The 11,804-nt window shown below is 52.2% G+C and overlaps 1 protein-coding gene across 3 annotated transcripts in view; it reads right to left on the reverse strand.

Annotated features, from left to right (window-relative positions):
- Positions 1-11,614, reverse strand: part of CTDP1 (CTD phosphatase 1) — a 54,756-nt gene extending 43,142 nt beyond the window's left edge. Inside the window, exon 1 of one of the 3 annotated variants that reach the window (XM_028095631.2) lies at positions 11,248-11,612. In XM_028095631.2, coding sequence (XP_027951432.1) covers positions 11,248-11,552 — 305 coding nt within the window. In that variant the 5' untranslated portion in view covers positions 11,553-11,612. Of the gene's footprint in view, positions 1-11,247 lie in introns of all 3 variants that reach the window. The other 2 variants (XM_088019573.1, XM_028095632.2) reach the window with 2 other exon arrangements.
- Between the last annotated feature and the right edge of the window lie 190 nt (positions 11,615-11,804).

Below are 11,804 nucleotides of genomic sequence, written 5' to 3' on the forward strand. Positions count from 1 at the left end.
ATTAAGACTTGGGATACATTCTGGTAACAACTCATACTCATGGAAGCGTATGTTCATATGGCAAGAAGCAACCTGGTATAATACTTACCAACAGTGAATGTTGTCTCCCACATATCACTCCCAGTCTACAGAGAAGCTACGCTTCACTGAAATTTTTCTGGAACTACTATTATATTTCTGTTTTTTACCAACACAGAAATGGCAATTTCTTGCGTGCACTAGTAATCAAGCCCTTGTCCGAAGTGGGGCAAGTGGCATACACACCTCAAGGCTGTGTGGTCAGAGCACCACTGCCGAGTCAGAGCTCTGGGGAAATAACTCAGTACCATGGGAGTCTGCTGATCCCGCAGAGCCTCACCTAGACCCGGGCACCCAGGCACCTTCAGGCCAGCGTCTGTGAAGAGGGGCCTTTCTGGGTGCTTCCTCACAAAGGCCACAGACCAAAGAGACACTGTGAGGTCCAAGAGTCGGCCCACCAGTGAGTGCCGCACACTTCTTCCTCACCCATACCGCCAGAGAGCTTCTGGACCACAGAGGACTTTCATGGGCTCACAGAGGTACCAAATGGGTACCCAGTACCAGGGGCGGCACCCCCTCTTCCACAACCAAGCACTCGGGGCCCCAATGACTGGGCCCGGGGCTTGCTAGCCTGTGTGCCCACAGCCTGGCAGCATGCTTGACCCCAAACCTCAGTACTGGCATTCTTCAGGGAGGTACTCTTCCATCTTTAGCACCCTTTAAACCACTGGCTAGAATCTGCCCGTCTCCCCAGACTTCAACCAAGCCGCCCCTGCAGTGGATCCTCAGAAACCGTCCCCGTCTGTATGGCACCTGCTCAAAGATGTCTTCTTGCTCCAGGTTCCTGCCCGCCTGACACTGGGGATCTATGTGCCAAGAGGAGTCCGTCCCCTACTCACTGTCCGCCTCCTCCGGGCAGCCTGCATTTCTTCTACCTTCCACCACCAGCTTCTGTGCTGCTGGTGGTTGGAGCTGGTAGTTGGGTCTGGCTTTGGGACCACGGCCCAGCTGGCTTTCTCCACTTGACTGGCTCTGTAGCACTTCGCCCAACCAAGCCCAGTCCCCGCTCAGATGACCACGTGAGAGCCCCTTCAGCCTCCTTTCTGACCGCACACCACCCCCTCCGAGCGGCTGCCGGGGTCCAGGCCTCTCAGATCACAGCCCTCACGGCAGGCACCTCCAAATCAGCCCTCACTCGGACACGAGAGACACACCCTCCCAGGGAGCTGTCCGCAGAGCAGCCCACCTTGCAAACAACCTGCAGTTCAGACTCTATCTGCCGGGGCCTCTTCCTTGCCCATCCTGGTCTCCTGCATGCAGGAGGGGAAGCAAGAGGCCCAGGAAGGCGGCCGTCTGAGAGGATAGGAGCAGAGCTGGCAAGAGGACTGACTTCCACTTCCCCAAAAGTCAAAGGTGTCTATCAACTGTTGGCTAATGGGTTTTTGAAGGGTTTGTCAGGCCTTCTGGAACCTGGCAAAAATCTGCTATTTGCCCCCTGGAATGCTGGGGGTTAGGTTTTATGAGAAACAGAGTAAACTGGTTCATTCACCAGTCTTCAGGGTTTACAAACGCTGACGTTGCTTGCATTTTAATGACAGGTTCTGTGGACCCACTGCTGCATAAGAACGCAAAGGCTGCACAAGCACCGCAGATGGAGGGGTTCCGGTCTCAGGCGCAGTGTGACCTGGTGGCCAGGCCTGCAAACACTGCCTCTTCCTCTGTGCCCACAGCAAACAGATGTGAAACGTACACTACAGTCTGCATTTATTCACTTTACTCATTTCTACACTAAAACATGACTTGCGAAATATTTTTTCAGCAACACCAAAAAATGCACTAAGAGGATTTCACCAACCTCTCCTAAAACGTTAACCTGAAGATGCACCTGGTGTCTCTAGCTCAACCAATAAACAGGTCAAAACACTTTGTGCGGTATGCATTTCCATTCCGTAGTCAGCCTTTTCATTTTCTTAACAGTGGTTTTTGAAGATAAGGTTTTAAATTTTGATCCAGTTCAATTTATCAGATGTTTTGTGTCCTTAAGAAATCTTTGTCGGGCGCCTGGGTGGCTCAGTTGTTAAGCGTCTGCCTTCGGCTCAGGTCATGATCCCGGGGTCCTGGGATCGAGCCCCGCATCGGGCTCCCTGTTCTGCGGGAAGCCTGCTTCTCCCTCTCCCACTCCCCCTGCTTGTGTTCCCTCTCTCACTGTGTCTCTCTCTGTCAAATAAATAAATAAAATCTTTATAAAAAAAAAAAAATCTTTGTCTTACCCCAGTCACCAAGATTCAAGGGAAACCCCAAGGGAGTGGGGCGACTAATTCTAGAGGATTAACTGTCCTTCAGCAGGAGGAAGCTTCTAAGACAGCCCCCACAAGGTGATAGGAAGCAGGTGTGGGATTTGGGTGTGGGGGGGTAGGAGCAAGGCCAAGTCGCACAGGTGAGGGGCACCAGGCTTCACATCCCCCCAGCTAAGAGCACGCTGAAAGTGGTGGCTTGGAGACCAATGGGTCTGGAACCTACAGGTGGTGCTGGGAAAGGAGCCAGGGGTGGGGTGAGCAGACAAACTCTAAATGCACAAGTGCAGGCAGGAGATGCTGGGAGAAGTGTGAACCAAGAGACACGGGAGTGCCGTGGACACTCTTGGACATTCCCGAACACACCTGCCAGAGACCAGATACAGAAAGGACCAGTAAGTCCGCCTGGAGAACAGAGCAAGGGGAGCACAGGTACCACCAGCTGCCACACAGCTGAACACACGCCCGTCTGGATGTGGAAAGGGCCAGACTTGGAGACCTGGGCTGTGCATCCCAGGCCAGGGCATCACCATCTCATAGAAGACAGATGGCAGGCCTTTGGGGACCCCCAACAATTAAGGCAGAGGCAGAAAAAAGAATGTCAATTTTAAGAAACAAAACCAAACCACTGTTCACAAAGGCTGAGTAGCCAGCATCACAAGAGATGCTAGGGAACAAACATTTTGAGAAAGAAAAAGCTGTCAGAGGTAAGCACCCCAGGAGAGACCAGACAGGGTGAACATCACACCCAGACCAAGATGTCCACACCTTGACCGGGGGTGGTTTCTAAGCACACATTTGTCAAAACTCACCAAACTACGCAGTTACAACGCGCACCTATACTGGCTGACCGCCAACTAACGAGGCCAACGCACCAGACCTGGTGAGGAAGGGTTGTGGTGACCTTTCCAAAGGTCCATGTGGTAGAGCCCCGCAGCGAGGCCCAGAGGAGGATGGGGCCGGCCCCCGGGCTGCAGCTGAGTCCTGCCCCCCAAGCACGCATCCAGTCACCAGGGGGCTTCCGGGGTCACCCTTGCAGGGCAAACCCCGGCTAAGGCAGGCGTGCCATCCAGGGTGACAGCCTGCCTTGTCCTGACCCCTGGGACCTCGCCGGGCCCCTCCATGGCCCTTGGGACCCACGCGCCTGGCCCGTGACATGCTCCCAAGCGCTGCTGGCAGTCTCCCCAACACAGGGGCTCCCTCTGCTCGGACCAGCCTGCTACTCACCACCTCTGCCTCACCCTTCCGTCTGAACCCAAGCCCAGAGCCGCACCTTCTCCCGGAAGTCCTCTCACCTCCCATGCTCTATAGGTGGCGCGCAGTACACCCTCCAGCGGGCTGTCGAAGGCCCAGCAGCAAGCACAGAACCCTTGATGGAGCAGAGGGAGGCACCAACAGGCAACCAGGAGGCAGGTGACATGAAAGGGCACACAGGCTAGCCACTCCGCACGTCCTTGGCAATGTGGCCTGAGTATGTGCCTTCCTCTAGAAAGCCTTTCACCTACAGGTTACATTAAAGGTCATGTAACCTTCTGCGCTGGGGTCAGAGAGTTTTGCCTGTGGTATTCCACAGAGCAGGTCAGGGCTCAGTCAGCTGTGGCGCTCCCTGGGGGAAACGGGCAGTGTCTGGAGACACCTCTGGCTGTCACGATGTGGGGGCAGCTACTGGCATCTGCAGGGTGGGGCCAGGGGTGCTGTTAAGCACCTTGCCGTGCACAGGGTGCCCCTTGCAAACCCAGTGCAGACAATCAACAGATGGGTGTCAGCTTAGAGGCCTGTCCTGGTGGATACCCAGAGCTGTGTGCACCAGCAGCCCCCACCCGCAGTAGAGCAAAGACAGCCAGGGAGCAGGCACAGGGAGGCCCCTGCTCTCAAAAGGTACTTGGGACAAGTCCAATCACCCCAAGGCCTGAAGAGAATATTTAATGTTGACAATGACTATCACAGGAGACAGTACCACACAAAGCTTCTACAGGGACTCCCTCTGTGGTGATACGACACACGTGTCATCATCACATGACACGTGTAAGAGATACACGGATCACTCACACACCAACTTAATCCCTCATAAACTGCCTTCATTTCAAAACTCGACGTCTCCTCTCCTTGACGTGAGTCACCCATAGTGTTAGGAGCTCAAACTCCACATTTGTGAATATTAACAGAGGACTTGCTAAATTTAAACATGAGGTCTCCACTTGGAATTCACCCTGGCAGGGCATGTCACATTTCACCTCATGTGGGCTCAGCACCAGTGGGTGAGTCCACGCAGGAAGGGCGTGGGGAGGAGGTGGTATGCAGGTCATCAAATGCAAAACAAAACATGATGCAATTTCCTCAGAGTACCCAAGTCTGAAGACACCATGTGCTACAATCTAGCAAAGTGGGCCCCAAACCAAGCAGCATCCCACTAGACACCCACCGTGTCATACACCCATCCATGCAGGATGCTAAGACCACACCTGCCAGGTTAGGGGAGGAAGTGTTTAAAAACACAACATCATCTCCACTCACAGGGTAGGAGCCCTAGGTCTTCATAGAAATGTTTCTGACAAATGTCGGCCAAAGAGAAATAAAAGATGCTGTGTGCTGCTGCCGAGCCACCCGGACCTGTGCGGTTTCTGGAATTTCTGCAGCCCAGGGAGAATGGCAGGCGAGGCCTGAGGCTCAGAGCAGCACGCCGGACTGGACTGGACCACAGAGGATGCGCAGCGCATGACAGTTTGTGACTACCCCCAGAAGACTCAGAATGAACTGTCTGTCCCACCCAGCCACATGGATGGATACGCACACATGGTCCAAAGTACAGCATCTCAAAAACATCCAGTCTAAATCAAAAGGAGAGTAAAGGGACTGCATTCTTTGTCTGAATTAAAAGATCATTCAGAATGGTTTTGCAGGGTCAGAGCGGAGTACGACATCATCCGGTGGACTACTACTCCTTCATCTTTGCATGGGCCAAAAGAATTCTCAAAAAAGTGAAGGAATGGCCAAGAGAGAGGGAAAGAGTATTTTCGAAAAAACTAACAGTAATGTCCTTTTTCAGTATGAGATGATTTCATTTTTGCAGATACTGAAGCAAGACAGGGATGAAAGGGTTAGTGTTTCTACCTTCAACCCAACAAACAGCCACCAGTGCCACACCCTAAGGGGAGTGGCAGGCTGTGATGTCTAGAGAAAACACTTCAGCCAAGCCCCAGAAGGTCATGTCAGTCACCACTAAATGTTACCTTGTCTGGTTTGTCCTTGAAAAAAAATCCAGAGGAAAATCATAAAATGCAATTTCTGAAGAAGTTATTTTCCCCCAAATACACAAACTCTCTCGAATCTTTTGTATGCCCTGGCTTTCGTGTCTGCTCTGATGGGAAGGCCAGAGGGCATGGGGGAGGTGGGGGGGGTATCAGGAAGAGCAAAGAGTGAGGAAGGTGGGTACCCTGAACTCTGTGCTCGTAGAAGCCATCCTGTTAAATGCTGGGTCTGACCCTTCCCTTCTCCTTGTAGATTAGAAGAGCTCAAGGCCCTCCTCCAAACGCCACACACAGAGCTTAGTGTATGAGTGCACGGGGGGAAATGTATTTTGTGCACCCAGATCCTGGTTCCTAAATGTCATTCTCCATTAAAAGGAAGCAGGACTTCTTGGAGAAATGTGTGATTCCAGAGCTCGGGAACAGGAGCCTCACTACCACTTGTGTCAGAAAACATGGCCACGCTCTGAGACCAACGGGGCCTCACCACAGGGGTCAGCTCGACGGGCTCCCACTGGCCAAACCTGGGACAACTGGAGCATCAGGGCAAATAACAGTAGTGGACAATAAGAACCCAAGAGTCTACACTGTTAAATTAATTGTTCTTATAGTAGAAAGCCAATCCAGAAATGGAGACGAACAACAGACTTAAGAACGTCACCACTGGACAATCCTGATAAAAACGAAAATACAGGAGATTCAGACCAAGAGTCCTCAAGATGCCAGAGACGATGGGTGACCATCTGATGCGAGAATTTAAGATATTTACTGAGGAAGAAAGTATCTTTCACAAGATACTTAGCAATTACAACAAGAACATTAGTAAGTTTTCACTACAGCCAGGGACAGCTGGGGAGCAGGCACAGGGAGGGCCTAACAAACCGCCACCTAACAAACCGCCACCTAACAAACCAGAATGGGACAAACTGAGGCCACCTGCTGCCTGATGGGCCCGCTCAGGACACACAGGCACTCTGGCAACTCCTGCCCAAATGCACACCACAGTGTGAACTGACAGCCAGTCTGCAAAACCACCAGCTGATAATGAGAAGAAAAAGGAGGAACAGAGGAACCACCCAAGGTTAGAGACCCAGGAGCTCTGACAGCTGAGCCTAACACATGATCTGGGGTTTCTTGTGCTTCCAAGGACAATACTGGCCCACCGGGGAGATCCAATGAGCAGAAAATAGCCCTGCATGGACATTATTTCTGATTCTGATCATTGTACCAGGGTTAGATAAGAGAATTTTTTTAGGAAATCGAAATATTTAGGGATAAAGTGCATCACATCTGCAACTTACTCCTCAACCGCAGGAAGAAAAATACCACATGTGGAGGGGGAAGAAAGGCAGAGCAGATATGGCAACATGCTGACCTCTGGAAACCCGTGTGACACTTATGTGAGAAGCCTTGGTCCTACTTCTGCAACTTTTCCTAGGTCTGGAGTTATGTCCACAAAGAAGCACAAAGGTACACCAGCGTCGTCACTACTGCAGGGGCAGGTGAGGTGCCAGCAGCAGGGTGCAGGGCATCCCCCCTGCCTGTCATTCAAGCTGGGCCCATGAGGAAGTGAGAGCCAGGACAGAGCCACCTCAGAGCACACCGGCCACCTCCAGCCTGGTGACTGAAGTCGTGTTTGTACGAGACAAGACCCAAAGCATTTGAAGAAACTAAAATAAAAAGACGACCCATTCCCAGTACCATAGAAAAACTACAGACTGAGCTACTGAGATTCCACAAAGCAATTCTGTACAGAATTCTCTTAAACCTGTATGCACCTCCACTGTGGCCTCCTAGGACTTACTTGACGAAACTCATGCTTCAAAAGCAAGTGGCACCACCACACCCAGACCCCCCTGCACTGCTGGGTTACACAGGCAGGGAAGGACTCCCAGCCTCGGGGAGGCCAACTGCCTCCCTGGCCTCAGAATTTCAACTTCGTCTCCAGGATGCACCCCAGAGTGCTGCTAAGTTCTTCAAAATAGCATGACGGCAACTTTAAATGCTTCCAGCCTTAAACAGCAACAGCCACCCTGCCCCCATGCTCAGATGAAAAGCACTGCAGGGGACATACGGTATCAGCTAACACGTAAGGCAGACCGAACTCCTTCATCCCACCAACTCACAGCCAGCACAAGAGACCAATCAGATGGGAGGAAACTAGCAGCACCTACAATTCAAAGCACCACCATAAAACCATGAACGTCTTCTAAAAGTTTCTTCAAAATACAAAGACTAAACAGGTCAACATCTAGCTCAAGTTCATGAAGTTCTAAGGAATTTTATAAATACAAAGTGCTAAGTAAGAAATATTTAAGGTCTAGTTACAGTCTTTAGAAATTATATTTATCTTTTAAGATATTACATGAATACTTTGAAATTGATTTGTTCTACTTTGTCTAGATTCTCACTCCCTTAAATAAAAAAAAGCACTTTTTCTGAGACAACTGATATATTACTTCCTTTGTTATCACTTTTGGCTTTACTATCAGTATTTATGCCGTTCAAAAAACGGTATGTGAAGTTAAAGATTGCCCATTCTTCTGTAACCAGATATTTGATTTCATATACTTTGAAATTAACTTTAAACATGAAAATGGAAATAAATATGGTGATGCATGCTACCATCTACTGAAATCTACCCATCAGTTTTTAGGCAGACCAAGCTTCAAAGCCCATTTGGTCCAAAGGTCTTTATTTAAAGGATTAGACAAGATACCTAAAAATCAAAAGAACTGCAATAAAATTAAATCATGTGTGCATATAGAGGTAAGTAGATAAAAAGGCCAGTGGTTTTCTGGTTAAGTGAAAACTGAAAAAAACAAAAAAATTCATTTGAAGTGGATTCAATTAAACGAAGTGACAATTTCCCCAATTTTAGACATAAATGTCTTTTTAATGGCATAATCTTTTTTTAAATATATTTTTTAAGATTTTATTTATTTGTCAGAGAGAGAGAGAGCATGCGTGCACAGGCAGGGGAGCGGCAGGCAGAGGGAGAAGCAGGCTTCTCACTGAGCAAGGAGCCCAGGATCCTGGGATAACCACCTGAGCCAAAGGCAGATGCTTGACTCTCCTGAGCCACCCAGGTGTCTCTGGGGTAATCTTTTAAATAGTGCAGATGTCAACAGAGAAGGATAAGATCATTTAAGGGATGTACATCTAAGATGTACATGGCCCCGGCAGAGGGAAGCTGTGCACCAACCACCGCAGCAGGAAGCAGAATGCTCACCTGCCGGGTTTCTGCTCCTGACAGTGAAAACATAAAAGAATGTTCTAGTTCATCAAGGTGGTTCAATATTGGGTTGGAAAAGTAGTTTCCTTACTTCCAAGATAAGACCTCTACAGATAAGTATTGTAGTGCACCCAGTGAACTGGGCTCAGAATTTTAAACCCCACAATCTCAGGCTGGTAAGTTTTCTTTATGAGTTTCTCTGAGATTTTTTTGTTCTAATACCTACGAAGCAAGCATGGGACAGTTGTGCTCGGTCAGTGATGCTGGAGCCCTCCTCAGCAGCACTCACCCCAGACCCTGGCTGATGCAAACTTTCTTCTGTAGACAGACTACGGGGCACAGAAGGAACTGGACAGACGTCAATTACAGACAACTACCCCCCCCAATCAGTCCTAAACCACCACCAGACGTGTCCCCAGATTATTTCATATATCTTCCTTTGGGACTTCACTGCCTCCCAGTGAATGATAACAGACATAAAAGCAGACAGGTGGGAAGGAAGGACATCATTGGGTAAACTGATCATTAATAGATTGTTTCTGACCCATCATGCCATGTCAGAATATTTTCAAATCAAAATACTTTTAACCACATGGAAATTGTAAAGACAGACACGTACCCTCATTCTATCTACTTCCCCACACTGGGACTCTGGATGCAACGTGGTCTAAGGAGAGAACGGGCATGGCGTAGGACGACCATGAGAAGCCTCAGCAAGGTGAGGTGCTGGGCACGTCAAAACCCCTGGGGACCCCAGTGCCCTCCCTCCCTATCAGAGGAGGAAGAATACAGTTCCTACCTCTACCTGAGAGCAGGTACAAAACATGCAAATCAGAACGATAATCTAGTGATTATTTCAACTACACCCAGAAGCAGTTCCTTGCTTGAGAATAACCGCTGATGTGTCAGAGAAGTCCCACCGATGCCAGTGATGATGAAGACAGCAAGGGCAGCTCCAAGCAGGTGAGCCTGGCTGTGCTATAGCGCTTTACCTGCATCTCCAGGAGAAATACTATCATCAGACTCTGGAGAGCCTCGTGATGAATCACAGCAGCGAGATACCCTCAATCTCAAACATCCAAAACACAAAAAGGAAAGAACTTCTCAGCACTGAGAGCTTGTCATCAGGTTAGTTACTTGGTTGACTGGTGAGATTAACGCATAGGGTTACTCTGCTTTGCTAGTCGGGCTGATGTGATCAAAGCACTGCACATGGAGTTTCTAACCAGCTGCAAACTAGTCCGTGATCTGCCTGGACCCTACTGGCCTTTTCTGGATAACTGGACGAAAAGAAGGAAATGAAGAACCCTTCCCCTCAGGAATCTTCTACACAGTGACACACCAGCATCGGGCTTCATCTCCCCAACTATGGGCTCACAGGTTTAGGTAGGCTCTGACCTCAAAGTAATGATGGCAGTGTGCCACAGCATGCCAGATGTACAGCCCAGCAAGTGTTTCCCTTCCAAAGGAGAGCAGCCAGACAGCTCCTGGGGAGGGTGCAGCCCCAAGGCAGCTCCCATCCCACCCTGCCTGCATTCACTGGGCAGGCGTGGGCCCTCACCCCAAGGCCAAGGACCAGGGTGCCCTCTCCAAACAATGAGTGGGAAGAAGTGGACACAGGAAAAGGCTTGTGGGGTTGGGACGGAGGCCAGGAGTGTTTGGTGGGCAGGGCAGGAAGCAGATGCTCAACAGATGCAGTTATAGTGCAGCCGCAGGGAGAGGAGCAGAGACCAGAGCAAATGGCACGACCAGCCGGCCGCAGGGTGCAGAAGGGCGCTGAGCACCTAGGAGCCTAAGGTGTACCGCGGCCCCGGCAGAGCGAAGCCGTGCACCAACCACCGCAGCAGGAACCAGAATGCTCACCTGCCGGGTTTCTGCTCCGGACAGTGAAAACATGAGTCATGTCTACATCACACACCTGTGCCCACACATCAACACAATCTCGGGGCACGACACCGGGAAACTGACGCAAGGTGTAGATGGACAAGAGAAAACAGTCCCTTATGAGGTTGAAACGGAGCTCTAAGCAGCTACAACGTGCTACTCCTGCGTCATCTTGAACTCTACCCGCGCTGAGGCTGCACCCCGTGAGCTACGATGCACAACCAGCCTTTACAACCGCGTTTCTGGAGCTTTACGAGCAGCCCCGGGAGTGCACCCATCCCCAGCAGTTTACGCCACGGTAACGAGGTGGAGCGCGCCTGGTCGTCGCGTCCGCGCAGCCGGGGCGGGGGGCTACAGAAGGGGACCGAACGCCCTCCCCTCCTCAGGACTGCACTTTCGGCGGCTGCTGAAGTCAAAGGCCGCGGTGGTGACTGCGCTCCGACTGCGGAAAAGACCCTCAGACGCGCAAAGTGCTCCCCGAGCTCAGGCCCTTTGGCTGCAGCCCGGGGGCCTTTCCTGCCCAGTGCCCGGCCCAGGACCCCTCCAGACCCCGCCCCCCGACCCCACTCACCCGGGGGCCACCACCTGGCCTGGCTGCGCGCACAGCTCCCGCACCACGCCGGCGCGCTCCGACCTCAGCCTGCCCTCGGCGCGCACGCAGCCCCCGGAGCCAGCGCGGGCAGGGGAGGGTCCGGCGGGCTGCGTGGAGGCGGTGGCCTCACACACGGCTAGCACGGAGCCGATACGCACGGCCGCGCCCGTCGCCACCCTCCACTCGAGCAGGCGCAGCGGCCCAGGGCCCGGGCAGCGCACCTCGGCCACAGCCGCCGGCGGGGTGCCCTCGGCGGGAACGCGGCCCGCGGGCGGCGCCTCCATCGCGGCCGGGCGGGGTCGCTGTGGGAAGGCAGGCGAGCGGGCGGGGCGCTCAGGGCCCGCTGCCCATCGCGGGTGGGTGGGTGGGCGGGACGGCGACCCCGGCCCAGGCCGCGAAGGCGACGGCGCTGCAATTCGCGCTCCGGCACCGGCTTCCACCCGCCGCCCGGCCCGCGCCAACTTCCGGGACAGCGTCTGACGTCGCGTGACGCCGCGTGCGTGCGTGGCGGGGCCCGCGTGTAAACACACGCCCAC

The sequence above is a fragment of the Eumetopias jubatus genome, unplaced genomic scaffold (assembly GCF_037043125.1).
Source record: "Eumetopias jubatus isolate StellerSeaLion01/CBP00866 unplaced genomic scaffold, mEumJub1_p1.0 scaffold_16, whole genome shotgun sequence".
NCBI lineage: Eukaryota > Metazoa > Chordata > Mammalia > Carnivora > Otariidae > Eumetopias > Eumetopias jubatus.